This window comes from Elgaria multicarinata, chromosome 1, assembly GCF_023053635.1.
Source record: "Elgaria multicarinata webbii isolate HBS135686 ecotype San Diego chromosome 1, rElgMul1.1.pri, whole genome shotgun sequence".
Classification (NCBI taxonomy): domain Eukaryota; kingdom Metazoa; phylum Chordata; class Lepidosauria; order Squamata; family Anguidae; genus Elgaria; species Elgaria multicarinata.
In genome coordinates, this window is record NC_086171.1 from 2249401 (window position 1) to 2274203 (window position 24803).

At 43.7% G+C, this 24803-nt stretch overlaps 1 protein-coding gene across 2 annotated transcripts; it reads right to left on the bottom strand.

Moving 5' to 3' along the window:
* Nucleotides 1-1552: 1552 nt before the first annotated feature.
* BPNT2 (3'(2'), 5'-bisphosphate nucleotidase 2) lies at nt 1553-20657 on the bottom strand. Of its 2 annotated transcripts, XM_063122091.1 has the most exons (5): nt 20235-20635; nt 8049-8208; nt 6236-6331; nt 4189-4350; nt 1553-3594 (listed from the first exon to the last, which is right to left on the bottom strand). In XM_063122091.1, the coding sequence occupies exons 1-5, from the start codon at nt 20607-20609 to the stop codon at nt 3323-3325; spliced, it is 1065 nt and encodes a 354-aa protein (XP_062978161.1). In that variant the 5' UTR covers nt 20610-20635; the 3' UTR covers nt 1553-3322. The 2 variants fall into 2 exon arrangements, with proteins under 2 accessions (XP_062978161.1, XP_062978170.1); XM_063122100.1 differs by lacking the exon at nt 4189-4350 and having other exon boundaries at nt 20235-20657.
* Between the last annotated feature and the right edge of the window lie 4146 nt (nt 20658-24803).

The following is a 24803-nucleotide window of genomic DNA, read 5'->3' on the forward strand; positions in this document are numbered from 1 at the left end:
AATTTTAGTTGGCCCTAATGAAGGTATCCAACTATGTATTTGGGTACTTTAAGAATTGTGTACAATGCTAGAAACTGTAACGTTTTAATCTTTTGTAAATCGCCCAGAGAGCTTTGGCTATGGGGCAGGATAGAGGAGAAGATGATGATGATGATGATGATGATGATGTGACATTTGGTGTAGATTTTTTATTTCAAAAAGTTAGAACCCAAGAACTGCAAAATAAAAATGGAATCCCAGAAACTAAAATGGAAAGAAAAAAAAAGGATTTGAAATGCATTGAGGAGCCATCTTTGGCAACAGCTCTGACTGCCTCTTTGGCTGGTTTGGAAACCAAGGGCCAGTCCCCTTGGGCAATTCAGTGCTGGGGGGAGCGCACTTGAGGTCGTCTGGGTCACATGACGTTGTGGCTGATCCACAGTAACGCTGCTTCCATCTGGCAAAGGCGCAATCTCTGAAAGTCCTTCCAGTGCGTCTTTTTACCTAAAATGCAGCTCCCTGCACGGTCCCCCCGTATTAAGCCCTCGGCAGGCCTTTTTCTGGGAGTTACCAATGACCTGGGCAAGGGGTTGGGGCACCCTCCCCCTGCCAATTCCCTAAACATTAAACACATGAGAAAACACAGGGGAAGAAGGACCAGTCACTAGTGGTAGCCAGCAATGGTGGCATTTTGCAGTATCTTTACTAAACACATGAGAGTACACGGAGAAGCGGCCAGCAGGGATGTACAGATTTCATTAAATCCGTTCCCTCATGGTTTCCCTTCAGTCACCCCTAGGGATATCAGGAGTGCATTTAATCCATTTTGGGTTTTCAGGTCCATCCTTCACAAACCTGGGAGCCAGTCTTTCTGTACCTGCACCTTCGCTAGAGGGGAAGGAGGTTGGATTTCCCTGCCAAGTGCTCGGCCTTGATTGATGCCAGGTTGTGTTCTGCTCAGGTTAGAATCCTAGAGGCCTCCAAGCGTAATGCCTCTGACCTTGTTCCTCCCGGTGTTTATATAGGCTTTTGCAGCTACATTGTCCACACGCACAAGAACGTGGTGATTCCATATTCTTTCTTGACATTCCAACAGCGCCAGCTTGGTTTATGTTTTCCTTTGCCTCCCTTGCTGACCATGTTCCTTGAGCCAACAGGCTGGCATCTGTGGTGATGATGATTCTGTTGTGGTTTGCAAGCGACATCCCGCGGTTTAGCCGGAAGGGCTCCGTCCACCAACTTAAGCCCAGAAGGCAGGGCGGGTCTGGGAGACCAGGGATATCCTTCCCTGTAGAGAAGACCAGGAAGATGCTGGCCCTGCTTTGTTATGGAAGAGAGGGGCTATCCCAAAGGATTCGAATATTGAATGCCCTCTGTGAATCCTGGGAAACTAAATATATACGGATCTTGGTTTCTGAAATGCAATACAATGCAAGATGCAGGTTTCCAAGAATGAAAGTGACCACACACACACACACACACACACACCTCCTTCAAGCCACCAGCAGAGAAATATTACTCTGTGACTTCAAGTGTGGTATTAGTAACTGTCAGAACTGTCAATAAGAATTAGTTTCCATTTGTAAAGCATTTAATTTTCAAATAGCCTTATGTCAAAAATGTACTGCTCCATGAAACTGAATTGCAATCAGTAGTTTGAGAGAGAGAGACTGTCTCCTTTTAACACATTCATGGAATAAACTGGTTATAAAAGTAAAGTAGCATTCCAATAAAATTCAGCTGTGGGAACATTTCTAAAGGACACATGCCTCCAAGCACTTATTTTAAAAGGGACCTTTTAACTTGTGTAACCAACCAAGCAAAGATAAACTTACTTCTGACTAGACATGTATAGGATTGCGCTGTTTTTTGACAAATCACCGGTTTTCTAAAATGATCAAACTGACATATTACCAAAAGCACCAAGAAAAAGAATCTTTGTAGTACAATAGAAAATAATGAAAAAAGTGAGTTATACATATACACTGACATGTTTTTCCCCCTATTCTGACTTTCAACTAGCTTTCTGCAACCAAGATTTCACAAACAGTATTCATTTTATTTTATTATTATTTTTGGCATTTGCACAGTTTAAGGAAGCCTGAGCCAGCCCATTAGAGGCCTGCATGACAACAGCTCATCCAGGAGGCCCACACCATAGAGTTTTTGTTTGTTGTCAGCCCCACAAATTAATGGGGGGGGGGGAGGTTAATCTGCTATCAAGAATGGATTAATCACATAAATTGAATTTCAACTTGCAAACCAACTTTTTACGCCTCTATTCATCCCGTTAGTACAGGCCTTTAGTGTTTTGCATTAAGCAAAAGTGTAGTTTTCTTCATCATGGATAATTTTAAAGGGAGAACAACAAGCCGCTGATTATACTAAACGTTCCTCTGAATCCTTGACAGTTTCTATAATCCCCATGCAAGGCTCAAATGCCAAGCAGCATAAGAGGATGAGACTTCTAGACTGGCAAACCAAAAACCGGGGCACGTTTTTTTAAAGGGAATTTCTACAATGTCATGTTAAGGGCAGCTGGGAAGACACTTCAGATTCCCTGTAAAAAGTTGCACATGGCATATGAACTTCATTTTATGCTGGCAAAAAATAATATCCGAGTTTCTCTCATTAAGTAGCTTAACAAATGATCAAAGACAGAGGACTATTTTGTAAGCTCAACACTGAATATTAAATATTTAAGAAACTCAACAGCTTATAATGGCAATATTCAACAACTGAAACTGTACAGGGGAACATATTTTCTTTTAAAATGATACACAGAAAGAATGTTATAATAAACCTACACAAATATTAACACTCCCATCCACATTAAGCTGGTTTGAATTTTCAGGTAAACATTAAAAATAGATCCAAACATTTCTTTTATCATTTGACATTGTACCCATGATGTCACATGAAGAGGCTTCAGCCTTCTTTAATTTTGTAATCCAAAGGAATTAAGAGTATCTGTCCATGGATTTCAAGTGAGCTTTTCTTCAAGTGGCTAGGCCGCTTGAATACTATAACAGAATGCGAAGGTTTACCAGAACCCAATTCGTGATGTGCTTCCATTATTATAAGCACCTATCTGGATTTCTCAGTTGTGCTAGGGACATGAAACACAGTCTCAAAAATTAAAAGCTTGACAATGAGACATAAAGACATCTTGTGTCCCAATAATCTTGCTCCATGGTTTAAACACTCCATGGTTTATGTGGTCCCTCCAAAACCCTGCCATGGTCTATGTGTAGTCCCCCAAATGCACATTGATTGGCTCCCCACTGCAACAGACCATTTTGAGGCTCCAGAAAGCACGATTTACTTGTTCACTCTTCAAAACTTAATTCTGTGATGACTTGTCTAGAACAGGAAGTTTTTCCACCAGTGCCCTGTGGTTTATATTGATGCTAGCTATGAGCCCACCTTCATTGCCATCTGAACCAGTGTAACTAATTTCTTCTCCTGCCAGCGTAGTCATTTGACCTCCCAATGTTTTCAGCACTGCGTTGCCAGCACAGATGTCCCACTTCTTGATGTACGTTACATGAATGTACACATCCGCTTTGTCTTGGTCTGCCTCAGGCACGTCAAGGAGTGATAAAACTTTATAACCTAAGGGGAAAGTGAATAAAATGTTCTTAGGTATTGTATGTACAACCACAGGGGTGTTTAGCCTCTCACTGTATGCAACACATTTAAAAGTATGCTTACATGCATACAGAAAATCCCCAACTTCACTTAGGATTTAGTTACCCAACTAAAAAACTTAATGGAAACTTTAATGAGCAACAATCTTTCCCTGCTTTTCTTTTAACTTTGCTTATATAAATATGTGAACACAGAAGTGTTCCTATCTCCAATGTGCAGATTTGGACAGTGATCACTGTTCACTGCAACTACATGTTTACAGAAAAGCAGAGGTAATTCACCCTGAGGCTCTCTGCCACCAAAAGCAAGTACGTGGGAAGCTTGTTGATCCAGGATAACTGGAATTCTTTGTTCAGAATAATTTGCTTCTGTTGCACACCATCATTCCCCCACAAATTAGTGTACATATGAAGCATGTCCCCATCACACACAACATCCGAACAATGTCTGACATTTGATAAGTGTAACCACGTGCATTCCAGTTTAGTAACTACTTCTACATGAATAATTCATTCCCTGATAAATAAAACACGCAATGAAAAATTTAGGGTAACAAACCTGCTCCACCAGCATTAATGATCTTAGTTTTATTCCCAAACGTCTGTGAGGCAACCTGCCTTACTTTCCCTTCGTGAGACCGGGAAACAATGATTGTTGGTGTCTGCTCATCGTAGGAAGAACGTGCCTTAATATTTGATCCTCCTTTGACCATTGCCCAGGCTGCAAAACAGACATATTTTGTCAGTGCCTTGCGGCCTTCAATTGCCTGGCAATAGCAGAAGCTTGAGTGTCTGGAGGGTACCCAACTTTATCTGGCAAATCTGTTATGCTTCTAGAACTGAACTATTTCCTCCAGAATTTCACGCATTCTTTGAAGGGGGGGGGCATGGTCACCTGTGGCTCTTCCATTTCCATGCTCTTTCCCCTCTGCTCTTTTACTGCTCAAAATTGGCTTTTATTGCACCATTCAAGGGGACAATACAACCCCTCACAATAAATGGGAAACAAGTAAGTTGAATTGATAACTGTTTCCCTTTATGGACATTGCGTTGGTGACACTGTACTGGGTGAGAAGTGATTCAGTCTGGCTACCCAGAGCCTGCTTTGGGCACCCCATGTTTCCCTAAGGGACTCATGCATCACCCACAGTCCAACAGTAGAGCACAGGCTTTGCATGCATAAGGTTGCAGGTTCAAGGCTTGGCATCTCCTGTTAAAAGAATCAGGTAGCAGGTTGTAGGAAACATTTCTCTCATCAAGATCCGAATCAGCGCTCAACAGAGCAGACAATACTGGGCTAGTTGGACCACAAATCTGGCCTGGAACCAGTATGACAAATCTGTCAAGGGCATTCAGTTTCTCACTTTCCCAACATTTAAGTTATTTCTGTCCCATTTCCACACCAGTCTACATATTTTTTTGCTAAAATGCACGCACAGGAGTTCATTTACATTTTGGGGCACTCTTTCCCCTAATAAACACATTTGATTTGTGAACCATACCACAAACTAACTGCATTCCGGTTCATGTGTAGGCAGAAGAAGTGTGAGTTTGATAAGTTCCCGTTAAAATGCAAATGTAACAGATTGCTCAGCCATCCCAACCTATGTACTTGGAGCTGCTTGGCTAATGAACCGCTTACTTGAATAGGAATGCAAAACAAATCTCAGAGAATTCCAAGCACCCATGGGAGCGTGGGCTTCTCTGACTTGCTTAGGTTAAGCAGAGATGTCAAGACTGGGCAGCCAGCTGCCGGGGCATGGCTCTTTGGGTGGCCTGCAGCTGAGATGGCAGGGCAGTGGGGTCAAATGGCTGCGTCCTCCCCACCACCATAGCTGCAAATGTGGAGGGTCCTGCAGCCATAGGGGATCACCGTCCACCGGCAAATCAGGACAAAAGCAAAAGCGGGTGGATTAAGTTGAAGCATTCGAGAGTAGAAACACACTGTTTCGCTCCCTCCCTCAACCACTTATTATGAAGGTTTTGAGATCACCTACTTTGCATACAAGTCATTCAGAGCTCAGATATGACAAGGCATCACAGCACTGCTCATAAAAACTGCTAAGAGTTTTTGCAACTAAGATTGTAGTGCCTGAATTTGCTTTCCTTTCCCCCCTCCTCCTCCCTCCCAATCCCCTTTTGTGTCATGTCTTTTAGATTGTAAGCCTGTGGGCAGGGACTGTCAAGAAATACTTTTGTAAGCCGCCGTGAGAGCCTTTTTTGGCTGAATGGCAGTATAAAAATGCTTAAATAAATAAATAAATAAATAAATAAGAGTTGAAAATCATGCGACACTTATCATACTCAAAAGCCAAGTCAGGCTGCAGTCCTACTAACATTGACTTTTGAGTAAAGCCTTATTGAGTAGATTTGTACAGGATTTCACTGTCATTGAACAAAAACACACCTGTGCTACATTTATTTGATTAGTTATATTTTGACTCAGCTAGGACAACAGTTACAGAACTGGGAGAGTGTTCTCTTCTACAGTGATCTGGCTTCTACTTGCACATCCCAGCATTTTGAGTTCTCTGTTTCTCTTCCTTCAGGGCCAAAAATAGCAACTATTTACAGGATTGTGATTTGAAATGACATATGCCACTTACCCGTATATCCAGAAAATGGCTTGTGTATTACTCCTATCACTGGTTTACCATCCACAGCTGCACACACCATTGTAGTAACATACTGTCGAAGATTCTCTGAAGAAAAAGTAGGAAGAACCCCAAAAGTTCAGATCCAAACCACATCATGCCAGTCCTTTTCCAGCTTCATCGGTTGCCAGTCCAGGTCCAGGCCCGATTCAAAGTGCTGGTATTAACATTTAAAGCCCTAAATGGCTTGGGGCCAGGTTATCTAAAGGAATGCCTCCTCCCGAATGTACCTGCCTGGACCCAAAGGTCATCCTCAAGGGTCCTTCTCCGCGAGCCCTGGCCAAAGGAAGTGAGGCAGGTAGCTACCAGGAGGAGGGCCTTCTCTGCTGTGGCACCCCGGCTGTGGAATGAGTTCCCTAAGGAGGTTCGCTTGGCACCTACATTATATGCCTTTAGACGCCAGGTGAAGACTTTTTTATTCTCCCAGCATTTTAACAGTCTATAAATAAATTTTAACTTGGTGTTTTAAATTTGTAATTTTGTATTGCTGCTGTTTTTATCTGGTTGAGCTTTTATATTGTATTTTATATTATGGTTTTGTTTTATACTTCAAATGGTTTTAATTTTTGTGAACCGCCCAGAGAGCTCCGGCTATTGGGCAGTATAGAAATGTAATAAATAAATAAATAATTGTAGAGGATTCTGCAAGGGGATATGCCATCTTGAAAAGTATAAAATTAAGTCATCCCATGTTAAGATATTACAGAGATACCTAGATTTAATAGTATTTCTATAAGTCCACAGTCCTGGTCTTCCCTCCCCATGAACCCCTCAAATTCAGGCTTCAAATATTTTACTCACTTAACCTATGCATAAGCGCCAACACAAAACCCAGTTAGTCTGGATTTACTCTTCAGCCAAAGTGTTAACATGACTCAGAACGCACTTAAATAGCATCCACAATTTTGAACACAAATTAGATTCTCTTGTTCAACATCTTAACTGTCTTTTCAAATTTGGGATCGAAACAAGTTTTTTCCTTTACTCTAAATCCCTTAAGAAATCAAACTAATGAAATATTCAGAAGGCTGCCGTATTTCATTATTCACGTATAATTGGTTCACATGTAATTCCAAACAATGGTTTGATGGCATGAGGGAAAGTTCCATGTTTATGTACTTTCGCCTGTGTTTGTGTTCCCTCGATTAATTGTTGTGTTTTGGATATAATGGTGAACTTTGATTTGTGTTAAACTGGATCTAACGAGTTGAAGCAAATGCACAGACGAAGAAAGAGGCTTAGAGAGAGAGAGCGCATAAAACCTGCTCCTACAGCAGCCTTCCTCAACCTGGGGCGCTCCAGATGTGTTGGACTACAACTCCCAGAATGCCCCAGCAGCTGGCTGGGGCATTCTGGGAGGTGCAGTCCAACACATCTGGAGCGCTCCAGGTTGAGGAAGGCTGTCCTACAGCGTCAAACCTAGACCATGGTTTGGTCTGAACCAAGCCTAAATCTCAATTTGTAGAACGTCCAATTGTCACATTACGTGGCTCGTGTAGCATTTTTGTCTACATCTATATAAACATTTTATGTTAATTTTTTTTTTCATTTCATGACTACGAAGAAGAACAGCTAGGATTTGTGTTACCAAAACCTCAATTTAACAACATTCTTTTCTGTACTTATATAAACCACAATTTTAAATTTTATTTTTAATTGAATTCATACCAGTCACAACAGGGAGCAGCTCTTGTAATAAGTCACTTTCTAGGAAATAGAGAAGCTACACAAAAAATAGCAAGCAAAATTAAGTCACTACCGTTACCTGTATATTCTTGAGTTGCATCTAACGGATCAATCCACATAGTAACACTGTCTGCTTGGACCAATTTAGGCTGAATTTGTCTCTTTATATCTTCAGGAATAGTGCGGTCCCAGGAAATTATCTCCTGGTCATCTGCATCTAGATGTTCTTCTGTATTTATCTAATGGCAAAAAGAGAGATACGTTCTAATTAAATAACCATTTAACTGTTGCAATATTTCCATTCCTCCCCTGGAACTTTCACTTCCAAGTGAGCACGTGTAAAACCTTTTATAGCCATAGGTGGCTGCTCAACTCAAATTTCAACAAAGGGATTCAATATTCCTCCCTGGCAAAATAATAAGTTCGTTTTACAGCACACTATATATTATGTAGCCAAAATCCCAACTCATTAAGAAATCAGAACACCTTCATCAACCAACTAATAAAATCTATTACACAGAAAAGCATGTTTACCTATCCTTACAAGTATCAGCATAGAACCTAAAGTACATTGAAGCTCTGTACAAACCTCTTGGGAACCTGGATTTCAAATCATCTAGATATACGAATCCTTACATGGCAATTTTTTAATATTCAGAACTTTTAGTCTACTCCAAGTAAAAACAAACACACTCCATATATAGTAATCCATACAATGACTCAAGAGCTTTAGTGGCTATTAAAAAGGACACAATTCAACGTCAGGCTCTCAGAGGGTGCCGTGTAGACGGAATAATGAATGTTAACCCTTGGGTGGAAAAGGGGTAAGGACCTCAGAACATGGTGCAGTGAAGCAGATGTTTAATGCTCTCTCTGAGTTTAAGACAGCTGTAGAGACTAGTCTCTTCCAGCAGGCCTACCCAGGTGAATTTTAAGCCTAAGAATTTTAAGATGCTGTGATTGTTATTTTAATATTGTATTGGTTTTATATACCCTTTTAACTAATTTTATGTTTTATATTTTATTTAGTGTTGTTCCCCACCTAGATCCAGAGGGAGAGGCAGGTAATAAATAAATATATTATTATTATTTATGATGATGATGTTTTAAGTCCCATGTTACAGATGGTTGCTCTTTTGCTGGGAGGCCTTTTGTGCCTTAAAAGGCAGGCAGGTTGAAATGCAACTGGGGGGGGGGGCTTTCTCTGTTGGATTTCTGCCTGACATGCATCCATTAGAGACAAAATATTCCTACCAGGGAAAACTGCATAGCTATGTACATCTATGTTAACTAGGGTGACCATATGGAAAGGAGGACAGGGCTCCTGTATCTTTAACAGTTGCATAAAAAAAGGGATTTCAGCAGGTGTCATTTGTATATATGGAGAGGGAAGGAAAGGAACCTCTCGTGCAAGCACAGAGTCATTACTGACTCTTGGAGGGACACCAGCTTTCACTGACGTTTTCTTGGCAGGCCTTATAGCGGGGTGGTTTGCTGTTGCCTTCCCAGACCGTTATTACCTTTCCCCCAGCTAGCTGGGTACTCATTTTACCGACCTCGGGAGGATGGAAGGCTGAGTCGATCCGAGCCGGCGGCCTGAAACCAGCTTCCGCTGGGATTGAACTCAGGCCATGGGGAGAGTTTCAGCTGCAGAAACTGCTGCTTTACCGCTCTGCGCCACACACATGGAGAATCTGCTGAAATTCCCTCTTCATCACAACAGTTCAAACTGTAGGAGCTATACTAGAGTGACCAGATTTAAAAGAGGGCAGGGCACCTGCAGCTTTAACTGTTGTGATGAAGAGGAAAGTTCACCAGGTTCTCCATATACACGAATGACACCTGCTGAAATTTCCTTTTCAATACAACTGTTAAAGATACAGGAGCCCTGTCCTTCTTTTCATAGGGTCACCCTAATGTTAACTCTTCTTCCCTGCCCTCCCTGCCCTCCCCTATGGATGGATGAAAACAAGGTGGGTTGAAAAACATACTTTCCTCCAATATGGCAGCTAGCCTTTGGTTCAAGCGCATTTCACCAAGAAACTCCCTTCTGTACCCCAATCTCATACATGCTAAAACAGCCTCAAAAATGGCTGTCCTGGAAACCCGATTGAAGGGGTTGGGTAAAATAATGCAAATATAAAAAATAAGAGCTTAAACCACCCTTGTGGAAGTTATCTTCCCAGCCCGTCCCCCCAATAATCCCCACTGCTGGACAGATTGGTGACCATTATTTTGAGAACTGCTTCCCATTTTTACAGAATCTCAAACTGTAATCTGTAAACCGCCCAGAGAGCCCTGGCTATGGGAGCGGTATATAAGTGTAATAAATAAATATAAAATAAATAAATAAACTGCTGCTGCACAGAAAAATTAGCAATCCACAATATACAGTAAGGCAAGTGTCGGCAGCTACTTTCAAGCTACTTCTTCCATTTTTATGAAAAGAGGGTCTGTTAGCCACAGCCAGTTAGGAAATAGGTTATATTACAATATGGAAGGGGAGAGGGTGGCTGTCACGTTTTCACCAATGTATAAGGAGCAGAAGCTGTATCTGAGAGAAGACTTGGGAGTCATGAGGCCTGGAATTCCTGTACTGGGAGACCTATGGGGCTCCCAGATGGAGGGCTCCTAGAGCTAACAACCAGGAAGCATTGTGCAGCTATTCTACCTTTTCTTTCTTAACATTTTTTTTCTGGTAGGAAAAAAGATGGAAGACAAGGTGAGAAAAAAAGGAAGGGCTACAAACTGAAGACAACATCATCTGGACCTCCCTGTAAAATTCCATGAATTAGACAGTGTGATTGCACAATAAAACCCTCATCTGAAAGCAGCCCCGGGGTGCCAGCAGACTCACGTAATTAATTGAATGAGCTTTTTCTTACGAAGAAACTGGTTCTATCCTATAGGGATCAGATTAGTCTAACTTAAATCCAACGAAAGCATTCATAGGTTGTATGTTCAAATAAAAGTGCAAAAATCTGATATTTCCCAATGCACACACATTTTTATTATTAGCCTATGACCATAGCATTATTAAGAAGAAGGGCTTCTCTAGCTGGCTAAGGAATAATGGGTGTTGTAGGACTTTTTTTCTGACTAAGCGTGTATTGGATTGCACCCTAGTACTGAGGGTATGGATTTGTGGCTTTTTGCAAGCCTTAGTAGTCACCCCCACCCCAAATTATCACCAGGTCCCCAGGTCCCTTCCCTTCCCAGTTTTCCCCTTTATGGCTGTGGTGCTCCAGGTTGAGACTATCTGCAAGACAGTTTTCAGACCTGAGAAAAGGAACTAGACAACTGCTTTATTTTCTAGCACTACTGCAAAAATGCCAAAGCAGTAGCTACACCTGAGGAGGACTACGTTTCTCAAAATACCCTAAACAAGCAAAGAACTCCATGACTTTTTGTTGCTGAAATTCCATCTCAGCTGTTCACCTCAATTTGAAATTTCCCCTGGACAGCAGGCATTGCTAGCAAGTATGTGGGAATATCTCTCATCTCCGGAACTTTCTCCTAATGTTCACGATCGTATCTCGGCATGTCATTCTGATATCTCAGCCTGGCTGCTTCATTGTCGTTTGAAACTTAACATGGCAAAAACCGAACTGCTTGTTTTTCCTCCTAAACCTTCCCCTCTCCTCTCATTCTCTCTTACTGTCAACGATGTCACGCTTACTCCGGTCAAGGAAGCTCGTAGTCTTGGCTTTATATTTGACTCCTCGCTCTCCTTTATTCTTCATATCGAGGCAGTAGCTAAATCCTGTCGTTTCTTCCTGTATAATATTGCCAGGATCCGACCATTTTTGTCTGTCTCTTCTGCCAAGACTCTCGTTCACGCACTGGTTATCTCTCGGCTGGACTACTGCAACCTTCTTCTCTCTGGCCTTCCTTCGTCTCACATCAGTCCGCTGGTCTCTGTCCACCACTCTGCCGCTAAGATCATCTTCTTGGCCCGCCGCTCTGACCATGTCACTCCACTTTTGAAATCTCTTCATTGGCTTCCAATTCACTCCAGAATCCAATACAAACTTCTCCTGTTGACCTTCAAAGCTTTTCACGGCCTAGCTCCTGCCTATCTCTCCTCTCTCATCTCACACTATCGCCCCGCTCGTGCTCTCCGCTCCTCTGATGCCATGCTTCTCGCCTGCCCAAGGACCTCTACTTCCCTTACTCGGCTTCGTCCTTTTTCTTCTGCTGCCCCTTACGCCTGGAACGCTCTTCCAGAACACTTGAGAACTACAAACTCAATCACAGCTTTCAAAACTCAGCTAAAAACCTTTCTGTTCCCTATAGCTTTTAAATATTGAGTTTGTTCTGACTCTATACTGTTTAGCTTCACCCTACCCAGTGCCTGTTTACACTTCCCTGTGCCTGTTTGCATTCTCTTTCCCTCCTTATTGTTTACTACAACTTTATTAGATTGTAAGCCTATGCGGCAGGGTCTTGCTATTTACTGTGTAATCTGTACAGCACCATGTACATTGATGGTGCTATATAAATAAATAAATAATAATAATAATAATAATAATAATAATAATAATAATAATAATAATAATAATAATAATTTGCATAGTCAGACCTAATATTCTAGCTGGATAATCATAGCATGTTTTATAGAGTTCTCTTCCTTGTAAAATAAGGTAATTTGTCCATCACTATGAAATGAGGCATGGAAGCTCTCTTTGATAAAGGGTTCAAGCTGTTCAAAGGGGTGAGAGAATAAACCCTTTGATAGAGAGCTTGGAGAGGGCACAGACAGAAAAGCAACGGCTTTAGAAAGGGAAAGCTTTCTACACGTTAATATTGTAGCTGTTACATTCAGGTTTTCTCCGTCTACAGATTTCTTCTTTTCTATGAAGTCACAAACAGTAATGGTCAGGAGCATTACTAGAGAAAACCTGTTCTCCAGGTTTTTGTCTGCCAGCTAGCCACTTTATCTCTCATATAACCGACCAAAATGCAAAATCAGATAGCTGGAAAATCTGAGGTAGTCACACTAAAAAGAACATGTTGTTTATGTCCAAATGGCCATAGAAATGCGCTCCATTTGGAAGTATGTGTACTAGGAACACCTAAATGGGCGTAACGTTGGAAGAGTTCCTGCAAATGAACCTAGTAATACTTTTAAAATTAGAGAAGGAATGCTTTGATATTGATACCCTTTTATGTACACCCTCAGCCCACACCACTCTTCTTCGCCACCGCCAGAAGTGGTCATATCAATGTTCTGCCCATCAGAGTATCATAGAAATACATCCTACAGTGGTTTTTAGATCAGTTCAGGAAAGATCTAAATGGTCATAGGAATAAGTTAAAAGGCTCACTGCCCCATAAACCAGAGGCATCCTATAATGGTTCCACTTGTTCCTGCCTTCAAATGCTGGTAAATATACACTATTGTTCTGAATATGACGTAATGGAAACCTGGAGGTTATCAGGTGGCCAGGAATGATTCACATTTTATGTGTCGCTTATGTATTTTTCTGCTTGAAGTTTGAAAAGTCTTGTAGGAAACGCCCCTCAGAGTGACTACTGACACATATTTCAGAGGAGGGGTGTTCTGAACTAGGAGCTTTGGGAAACAAAAACAAGTTTAGGAACCAGGGTAGTTGTCTTCTCTTGTTATTAAAATTCTAAGTGATCTGGATCCAGCGTACTTGTAAGATCATATTCTTCGTATGAAACTCTTGGTAATCTTAAATCATCTGATGAGGTCCTGCTCTGGCCTGGGTGATGCACCCATCTTCAGTTAGGCTGGTAAGAGGACCTTTGCACTGCTTACAACTTTCTCATGGAACCCTCCGTTAGGGAAGCCCATTTGGCTAACTCTGGTTTAGCTCTGAGATCAGTTAAGACAGGGCTTTACAGAGACTGAAAGAACTGGGCATGTTTAGCCTGGAGAAGAGAATCTTGAGGGGAGACATGAGAGCACTCTTCAAATACGTCAAAGGTTGTCAAACAGAGGAGGGCCAGGATCTCTTCTCGATCCTCCCAGAGTGCAGGACACGGAATAACGGGCTCAAGTTAAAGGAAGCCAGATTCCAGCTGGACATCAGGAAAAACTTCCTGACTGTTAGAGCAGCACGACAATGGAATCAGTTGCCTGGTGAGGTTGTGGGCTCTCCCACACTAGAGGCCTTCAAGAGGCAGCTGGACAACCCTCTGCCAGGGATGCTTTAGGTTGGATTCCTGCATTGAGCAGGGGGTTGGACTCGATGGCCTTATAGGCCCCGTCCAACTCTGCTATTCTATGATTCTATGATTCTACTGGGCCTTTGCGGTAGGAAGGTGAAGTTGCAATAGCATACTGCTGTTTTATACATTGTCCCTTCACTGTTATTTTAGCTAGGTTTTTGTATTAGTTAAGAACATAAGATGTGTCCTGATGCTGGATCAGACCAAGGGTCCATCTAGTCCAGCACTCTGTTCCCACAGTAGCCAACCAGCTGTTGACCAGAAACCCACAAGCAGGACATGGTGCAACAGCACCCTCCTACCCATGTTCCCCAGCACAGGCTTACTGCCTCGGATACTGGGGGTAGCACACAACCATCAGGGCTAGGAGCGCTTCATAGCCTTCGCCTCCAGGAATTTATCCAACCCCCCTTAAAGCCATTCAAACTGGTAGCCATCACTATATCTTGTGGTAGTGAATTCCATAGTTTAACTATGCGCTGTGTGAAGAAGGACTTCCTTTTATTTGTCCTAAATCTCCCACCAATCAGCATCACGGGATGAACCCATTGGGTTCTAGCACTTTGAGAGAGGGAGAAAAATGCCTCCCTCTCCACATTCTCCACACTATGCCTGATTTTGTACACCTCTATCGTGTCTCCCCTTAGCCTCCTTTTCCCAAGCTAAACAAGCCCAACTGTGGTAACCTTCCCTCCGAGGGGAGATGCTCCAGCCCTTGGATCATTTTAGTTGCCCTTTTCTGCACTTTTTCCAGCTCTAAAGACGTTCCTCTTATTTTTAATCCATTTTCTACGTATATGAAATTGTATTGTGTAAGCTACTCAAGTTCTGTTAAGAGCCATGGAGAGGGGATATAAATTTAATGTATAAATTATGTAACTATTTTAATAAGAGTTGCCTTAGTGGTTATGCAATCCATTTCCCCAATAACAAAAACACAGTCCTTCTGGAACAACCACCGATATACAAAGGGTGTACTGGAATCCTGCACCATGATATTTTGGAAACAGCAGGAATACCCCAATAGCATGTATTTGATTTCCTCTAAAATGATCATAGCTTGATGGTTTACCAACCTCCAGAAAAAGAAGTCTATTCAGACACACTGGGAGCTTAGAATATGACATCTACGATACATCAGGACTCTTAGATGGGGTTCGCATGATCAGCAAGCAGTTAAAAAGCCATGGTTTGTTAACAAGCCATGGTTTGCATAATTACCCTCAGCAATGCAGCTTGTTGCGTCATACAAAACCTGACCAGGGTGGCTTGTTGCCATGGATAACAACCCAGCCAGAACCCATGGGTTGTTATAGGGTTCTACTGCAACTGAGGGGGGTCCTTATGACACAAAACATGTCGAGGACCCAACACATCCCAAAGTTGTACAGAACTATACAAACATATAAAGGCATATATCTAAGACATTGCTATGGCTTACGGGGTTCCAATGCACCCCCCTCTGACAATTCAGGGGACAGGACTTTTTTTTTAAAAGGAAATTGTTTGGGAAGTACCAAAATAAATAAATTTTAGATGATTAATCTATATGAGGTTAGAGGGCTTTCCAAAACATTGTCTTAGATAAGTCATTACTAGATTCAGACCCCCTCTATACAAAGGGGATAATAATGCTGACTTAGTTTATAGGGATATCATACAAGATGCTTAACACAGCGAAACATTATGAATAGTCAAAATGTACTACATAAATGTGATCATTATTATTACTAGCATTATTATTACTACAGTTTTATGAGCCCTTTAGCGGAAAGACTCTAGTTATACAGGTAAGAAAGATCACTTTTCCTTTAAAGTTAAATGGCTGGGATTCTATAAACAGGAAAGTGAGCATGCAAGTCACAGGGTCTAAGCATTGTAGCATGAATATGAAGAGCTGTGTCTTCAGATTAAGGGATGAACCAATGGTAGATCTTATGAAATCCAACGGTGTGTTGGGATACTCAGAAGGAAGGAAGCAGGTCCTGGAGAAGCTCAAAATGGGGAAGTGGCAGGAGAAGAAAGGCTCTGTCTTCCGGGGTGGGGGTGGGGCAGGGTACATTTCTTTGGCTATTGAGGGCCTTCCTGAAGTGGCCCGCCTCCAATATGTCCCAATGCTTCCTAACTGCAATGTGTTGTATGTGGGGCTATTTTTGAAGACAGGTCATAAACTTCAGGTAATTCAAAACAGAGCTGCGAGGCTACTAACTGAGACTGGCTGGTTAATGATCATGTGGCACTTCTGACAGCTGTACTGGCTTCCAAGCCGTTTCTGGACCCAATTCAAAGTGGGGTATGAACTTTAGAGACACAATCCTATGCATGCCGAGACAGAAAAAAGTCCTACAACTCCAGCATCCCCCAGTCCCAGGATGTTAGGAGTGTAAGACTTTTTTTCTGTCTAAGCAGCTTGGGACCAGAGTATCTACAGGAGTATCTTTTCTCGTATGTACCTGCTTGGAACCTTTTCATAGAATCATAGAATAGCAGAGTCAGAAGGGTCCTCTAAGGCCATCCAGTCCAACCCTGTGCTCAGTGCAGGAATCCACCTTAAAGCATCCCTGACAGATGGCTGTCCAGCTGCCTCTTAAATGCCTCTAGTGTGGGAGAGCCCACAACCTCCTTAGGTAACTGGTTCCATTGTCATACTGCAATAACATGTCATCGTCAGAGGCCCTTGTCCAGCTGCCCCCTCAAAGGAAGTTAAGTGGGTGGCTATAAGAGAAAGGAGCTTCTCAGTTGTGTCAACCTGTTTATGGAATACTCTCTCCAAGGAGGCTTACCTGTCACCAACATTGTTATATTTTTGGTGTCAGTCAAAGACATTTCATTTCTCCCATACATTTTAGAGATATACTGTTAGCCTCACCCTACCCGGTGCCTGTTTACACTTCCCTGTGCCTGTTTGCATTCTCTTTCCCTCCTTATTGTTTACTACAACTTTATTAGATTGTAAGCCTATGTGGCAGGGTCTTGCTATTTACTGTGTAATCTGTACAGCACCATGTACATTGATGGTGCTATATAAATAAATAATAATAATAATAAATAACAGTCCTATCTATGCATGTTTAAACAGAAAAAAATCCTACAACTCCCATCATTCCTCAGCCAGCATGCCTGGCTGGGGAATGCTGGGAATTGTACATTTTTCCCCTGTCTAAACATGCATAGGATTGCACTTTTGATTTTAAAAAGCTTTGTGGGTTATTTTTTATACCATTAGATTTATCTATTCCTGCACTGTTCGTTGTTTTGTATTGTACTGGATTCTTTTAAATGTTTGCAGTCTATGCAGAGAACATTTGTTATTGGATGGATTAAAAATATAATAAATAAATAAATGCAAAACAATTAATATTGGCAGCAGTCGCTGCTGAAAGACTGAATTTCTTTTAGATAAGAAAAACAAAACAGGGAGTAACTAGGCCCTACCCAAGAACACAGGATATGTTTAAGAAGGACGATAAGCTTTATGAAAAACAAACTGAGTAACTTGGAGAAGACTGAATGGAGACATGAATACTGAAATAGCCGAAGAGTCATATAGGAGGGAGAAAAAGGCTTGTTCTCTGCTGTCCCAGAAAACAGGACTAAATCTAATGGGCTTAAATTATAGGAGGACAGATTTTGGTTGACTATTAGGTTACGTTTCTTAAGAGTCAGAGCAATTGGGCAATGGAATCAATTACTCAGCGAGGTGGTGGGCTCTCCCACCCCGGAGGCCTTCAAGCAGCAGGCCAGAAATCACTTGGGCATCCTGTCTTGAGCAGAGGGTCAGGCTAGATCAGCCCTCACCAACCTGGGCCCCTCCAGATGTTAAGAACTGTAAAAACTGGTGCCTAAATTTGCATTTTTTCCTCCTCCCTCCCAACCCCCTTTCCTTTTGTGTCATTATTTTTTAGATTGTACCTGTGGGCAAGGTCTGTCTTAAGAATTATTTTTGTAAGCTGTCTTGAGAGACTTTTTTGGCTATAGGGTGGGATATTATTATTATTATTATTATTATATTTATTTCTTACCCGCCTCTCCTTCTGGATCGAGGCGGGGAACAACATAGAATACAAAAATATTATAAGCGCTACAATAAATAAACAAACCCATCTGGACGGCACCAAATTGGACCACACGGGTGGGTGTGGGACCTGAGGCTCCCCAGAAGTTGTGGGGACTCCACAACAGTGAGATATGGCTGCAAGAAAGGCAAAAGCTATTTTGGGCTGCATTAATAGAAGTATAGCTTCCAAATCACGTGAGGTACTGGTTCCTCTATTCGGCCCTGGTTAGGCCTCATCTAGAGTATTGCGTCCAGTTCTGGGCTCCACAATTCAAGAAGGACGCAGACAAGCTGGAGCGTGTTCAGAGGAGGGCAACCAGGATGATCAGGGGTCTGGAAACAAAGCCCTATGAAGAGAGACTGAAAGAACTGGGCATGTTTAGCCTGGAGAAGAGAAGATTGAGGGGAGACATGATAGCACTCTTCAAATACTTAAAAGGTTGCCACACAGAGGAGGGCCAGGATCTCCTCTCAATCCTCCCAGAGTGCAGGACACGGAATAACGGGCTCAAGTTAAAGGAAGCCAGATTCCAGCTGGACATCAGGAAAAACTTCCTGACTGTTAGAGCAGTACGACAATGGAATCAGTTACCTAGGGAGGTTGTGGGCTCTCTCACACTAGAGGCATTCAAGAGGCAGCTGAACAGCCATCTGTCAGGGATGCTTTAGGGTGGATTCCTGCATTGAGCAGGGGGTTGGACTCGATGGCCTTGTAGGTCCCTTCCAACTCTATGATTCTATGATTCTATGATCAAAGGACATCTGAGCATGAAGGGTCCACTTGAAGGCTACCTGGGTTCACAACAGGTCTGTCGACGGAGCAAGTATTCCCTATTGAAGGTCCGTCTCCACCATGATTATCTTTGAAAAGGATGGAGCATCCAAAGGAAGAAGGTGGAGTGGGGTTTTCCATATTTTGCTCTATATTTGTTGACTTGTAATGAATTGTGGTCTTTCCCGTTTACATTGAGCTTTCCACCTTGGTCAGTGCTGGAATCTTCTTGCCTGCATCCCCTCTTGGACAGAGAGGTTCTGTGCTGCGTCCTGGTTGATATAAAATTACTCCAATGGCCACACAGGATGCATCGACCATTTCTCAGGTCAGGGTGTCTCTACCTGTCACATCTATGGATCTTAGGCTGTGTCTTATTCACTCTTCAAATACTTAAAAGGTTGTCACACAGAGGAGGGCCAGGATCTCTTCTCGATCCTCCCAGAGTGCAGGACACGGAATAACGGGCTCAAGTTAAAGGAAGCCAGATTCCGGCTGGACATCAGGCAGCTGTACAACCCTCTGTCAGGGATGCTTTAGGGTGGATTCCTGCGTTGAGCAGGGGGTTGGACTCGATGGCCTTGTAGGCCTTGTAGGCCCATTCCAACTCTGTGATTCTATGGTTCTATGACCACACTAGAAGCATTCAAGAGGCAGCTGGACAACCACCTGTCAGGGATGCTTTAGGGTGGATTCCTGCATGGAGCAGGGGGTTGGACATGATGGCCTTGTAGGCCCCTTCAAACTCTGCGATTCTATGATTCTATATGACTCTGACTCCCATCAGCTCCAGCGAGCATGGCCCATGGTCATCTATGATTCTATATGACTCTGACTCCCATCAGGTCCAGCAAGCATGGGCTGATGGGAGCTACAGCCCAACCACACCAGGAGGGCCGCAGGCGCCCTCCAGATGGGTTGGGCTGCCACACTCCCCATCCTTCACAGCCAGCATGGGTGGGGACGATGGGAGTTGTAGTCATAGAATCATAGACTAGCAGAGTTGGAAGGGGAGTCGTAGTCCAGCCGTTCTGGAAGGCGCCAGCTTGGGGGAGGGCTGCTCTGCGAAACGCTTCCGTGGCAGAGGCTCAGCCGCGTGGGCCCCTGCCCTGCGCTCCAGCACCTTTCCCGAGGACCCCCCCAACCAACCAACCAACCAACCGACCGACCGACCGACCGACCCCGGCCGGGGAGAGGGAAGCGCCGCCCCGCCGCCGCCGCCGCCGCCGCCGCCGCACCTGCACGCCGGGGAAGGCGGCCTTGAGCAAGTAGTACATCTTGCGGTTGGAGAGCAGGTCCCCGCTGGTCATCTTCTCCTCGGCGCCTTCGCGGGTCTTGCCCTTGGCCTTCTCGTGGAGGACGTTGCTCTCGCGGACCCGCTTCACCTCCGCGCCGCCCTGGACGGCCGCCGCCACCGAGGCCGCCAGCAGCTCCCGCAGGTCCACCACGCCGACGACGACGACGCCCGGCTCGGCCCCCGGCGCGCCGCCCAGCACCAGGAAGGCGAAGCGGCCGGCCAAGAAGCCCGAGTAGAGGTGGTAGAGCACGCCCAGCCCCAGCAGGCAGAAGACGGCCACCCCCAGCGGGGACAGGCGGATGCCCATGGGCGCCATGGCCGGCGGAGGGGGACGCTGAGGCGGCCGAGCAGGGCGAGCAGGCGGGCGGGAGGGCGAGCAGGCGGGCGGGCGGCGTCCGGCCTCACCGGCGGCCCATTTCGCCTCACAGCCGGCGGCGCTCTCGGGCCCTGCCGCCCTCTCTCCGCCTCCCTCAGGTAGGTAGGCGGGCGGCTCTGAGGCGGCCCAGCAGGGGGAGCGGCCTCAACATCCGGGTGAGTCACGCCGAGGACTGGAGCCGGCCGACAGCGGCTCGCGCCCTTCCTCTCTCTCCGGGGCCTGAAGGGTTAAAGGCGGTTGGCGGTTGGGAAGCGCCTCCCGGCGGGGCGTAGAGATAGGAAAAGGGGAAGAGTCGCCCGCCCCCACCTTCCGAGTGCGACAATTACAGGGGAGGCTGGTGGCTCCAGTTCCGGTGGGCATGTGAATCCACTCTGGGTTTCAGTCAGAATCAGGCAGGACTCTAAATGAGCTGCTGCTATTATTATTACTACTACTACTACTACTACTACTACTACTATTATTATTATTATTATTACTACTACTACTACTACTACTATTATTATTATTATTACTACTACTACTATTATTATTATTATTATTATTACTACTACTACTACTACTATTATTATTATTATTATTACTACTACTACTACTACTACTATTATTATTATTACTACTACTACTACTACTACTATTATTATTATTATTATTACTTGCTGTTGTTCCCCACCTCAATCAGAATGGAGAGGCGGGTTAGAAATATTTATTATTATTATTATTATTATTATTATTATTATTATTATTATTATTATTATATACTTGCTGTTGTTCCCCACCTCAATCAGAATGGAGAGGCGGGTTAGAAATATTTTTTATTATTATTATTATTATTATTATTATTATATACTTGCTGTTGTTCCCCACCTCAATCAGAATGGAGAGGCGGGTTAGAAATTATTGTTATTATTATTATTATTATTACCGTATTTATTCTAAGAATCATAGATTCAGCAGAGTTGGAAGGGGCCTACAAGGCCATCGAGTCCAACCCCCTGCTCAATGCAGGAATCCACCCTAAAGCATCACTCTTCCGGGAGCCTCTCTGCCAGGAGCCACCCTTCGAAGAGGCCAGGAAGAGGGCCCCCGAAGGCTAATATTGCCTTGTAAGCCCCCCCTCCGGCCAGTGTCTCCACAAAGCTCCACCAGTGCTGGGGCTTGAAGAGAGTCTCCTCATTCCCCCACCCCCACTTGCAATGGCCTTCCCATGGTCAGGCAAGCTGAATGTAGAGGAAGGCATCAGTATCTACGGCGTTTAATGACTAGATTAATAAAAGTAATGTCATTTATGATTGTGTACTCAATAAGTTAATACTCAGTTGAATTTTAAGATGCCTTTTAATAATGTATTCGTTTTATAAGTTTTTAATCAATTATATGTATTTTATGGAGTTTTGTATTTGTGTTGTTCCCCGCCTCGATCCATAGAATCGTAGAATAGCAGAGTTGGAAGGGGCCTACAAGGCCATCAAGTCCAACCCCCTGCTCAATGCAGGAATCCACCCTAAAGCATCCCTGACAGATGGTGGTCCAGCTGCCTCTTGAAGGCCTCTAGGGTGGGAGAGCCCACAACCTTCCTAGGGAACTGGTTCCATTGTCGTACTGCTCTAACAGTCAGGAAGTTTTTCCTGATGTCCAGCCGGAATCTGGCTTCCTTTAACTTGAGCCCATTATTCCGTGTCCTGCACTCTGGGAGGATCGAGAAGAGATCCTGGCCCTCCTCTGTGGGACAACCTTTTAAGTATTTGAAGAGTGCTCTCATGTCTCCCCTCCATCTTCTCTTCTCCAGTCTTACAGTCTTCGATTGTAAGACGCCATCGATTGTAAGATGCACACTAATTTCAGTACCACCAACAGAAGAAAAAAACCCCTAAGACACACCCACGATTCTAAGACGCACCCCATTTTTAGAGATGTTTATATGGGGGGAAAAGTGCGTCTTAGAATCGAAGAAATAGATGATGATGATGATGATGATGATGATGATGATGACTCTTTCTCGCTCATGGCGGTTTTTCTAGACCAGAGCTTTCCAAACTTTTCATGTTGGTGACACAGTTTTTAGACACGCATCATTTCACGACACAGCAGTTCAGTTTTACTAGCAAACCGAAGGTTAAACTAACCCCTTATAAGAGATACAGACATATTTTGTTGTTGTTTCTTCGTTCAGTCGCTTCCGACTCTTCGTGACTCCATGGACCAGCCCACGCCAGAGCTTTCTGTCGGCCGTTGCCACCCCTAGCTCCCCCAAGGTCAAGTCTGTCACCCCCAGAATATCCTCCATCCATCTTGCCCTTGGTCTGCCCCTCTTCCTTTTGCCTTCCACTTTCCCTAGCATCAGCCTCTTCTCCAGGGTCTCCTGTCTTCTCATTATGTGGCCAAAGTACTACTTCAGTTTTGCCTTTAATACCATTCCCTCAAGTGAGCAGTCTGGCTTTATTTCCTGGAGTATGGACTGGTTTGATCTTCTTGCAGTCCACGGCACTCTCAGAATTTTCCTCCAACACCCCAGTTCAAAAGCATCTATCTTCCTTCACTCAGCCTTCCTTATGGTCCAGCTCTCGCAGCCATAGGTTACTACGGGGAATACCATTGCTTTAACTATGCAGACCTTTGTTGTCAGTGTGGTATCTCTGCTCTTAACTATTTTATCGAGATTTGTCATTGCTCTCCTCCCAAGAAGTAAACGTCTTCTGATTTCCTGGCTGCAGTCAGCGTCTGCAGTAATCTTTGCGCCCAGAAATACAAAGTCTGTCACTGCCTCCATGTTTTCTCCCTCTATTTGCCAGTTATCAATCAAGCTGGTTGCCATAATCTTGGTTTTTTTGAGGTTTAACTGCAACCCAGCTTTTGCACTTTCTACTTTCACCTTTGTCATAAGGCTCCTCAGCTCCTCCTCGCTTTCAGCCATCAAAGCGGTGTCATCTGCATATCTGAGATTGTTAATATTTCTTCCTGCGATACATAAATTGTAATAACGAAATGTATGGGGGCACAACACATCTCATGAAAACCTTTCATTTATATTTTAAAAAACATGATTTGCAAGATAATAACATACATTTCCAAGACTTTTCACATTGAACCAATTTTGTCGAGCTGCGATCGAGCGGCGGTTGAGACGGTGTTCTATCAAAAAACTGGACCCATGGAATTTCTCGAATGCGTCACTTCAGGTGCAGCCGTGTCACCGGAAGTGACGCGGAATCAGCTGTTTCGACCCGATTATGCATACTGCGCATGCGCAGTACCTATATGATCCCTCGACCGTGGTGTGCATACACGGATACGACGAAAGGGGAATATACTAGTGCAACATACTAATCGGCACCTTTGCTGCGTAAAAATGCATGCAAGTTGGTATTGCTTATTTCACATAGACTCAGAGGTTTCTTGTTACGTTCGCGCGACACACTTACACACTGCGGCTGACACACTAACGTGTCACGGCACATAGTTTGGAAAGCTTTGTTCTAGACGGACATGACAGGCATTGCCAAGTCATGCTGTCTTTTACAAATTCAGGAATTTCCTGACAATTGAGCATGTTTTAATTATGACTGCTTTCTGGATGTTGGTGGGGATGTAGGCCCAGTTTCTGAAGGTTTGCTGTATAGTTTTTTGATGTGATGCCAGTGACTGATGTGGCTAGTGGAATAATTATGACCTTTTCCTGTTTCCAAAGTTCTTTGACTTCCATGGCCAGTGGTGTATATTTTTCTCTCTTTTCCTCTTCCTTTTCAACAACATTTTTGTTGTTCGGTATTGCTATGTCGATGAGGTATGTGTGTTTTTCTTTTTTGTCTATAACCGTTATGTCTGGTCTGTTGCAAGGTATTGTTTTGTCAATATGAATTTTTCTGTCCTGGTATATTTTATGATCTGCATTTTCCAAGATTGTTTCGGGTGGGTATGTATAGTACGGTGTAGGTTGTTTGACATGTAGAGTATTGCGTCCAGTTCTGGGCTCCAAAATTCAAGAAGGATGCAGACAAGCTGGGGCGTGTTCAGAGGAGGGCAACCAGGATAATCAGGGGTCTGGAAACAAAGCCCTATGAGGAGATACTGAAAGAACTGGGCATGTTTAGCCTGGCGAAGAGGAGACTGAGGGGAGACATGATAGCACTCTTGAAA

What these genes read in the sequence shown, in the direction of transcription:
- BPNT2 (XM_063122091.1), bottom strand. Translation starts at nt 20,609, where the DNA reads ATGGCGCCCATGGGCATCCGCCTGTCCCCGCTGGGGGTGGCCGTCTTC. An exon ending in CCGCCTTCCCCGGCGTGCAG is followed by an intron (nt 8,209 to 20,234) that starts GTGCGGCGGCGG and finishes TTTTGCCATTAG; the next exon opens with ATAAATACAGAAGAACATCT. An exon ending in GCCATTTTCTGGATATACGG is followed by an intron (nt 4,351 to 6,235) that starts GTAAGTGGCATA and finishes TCTGTTTTGCAG; the next exon opens with CCTGGGCAATGGTCAAAGGA.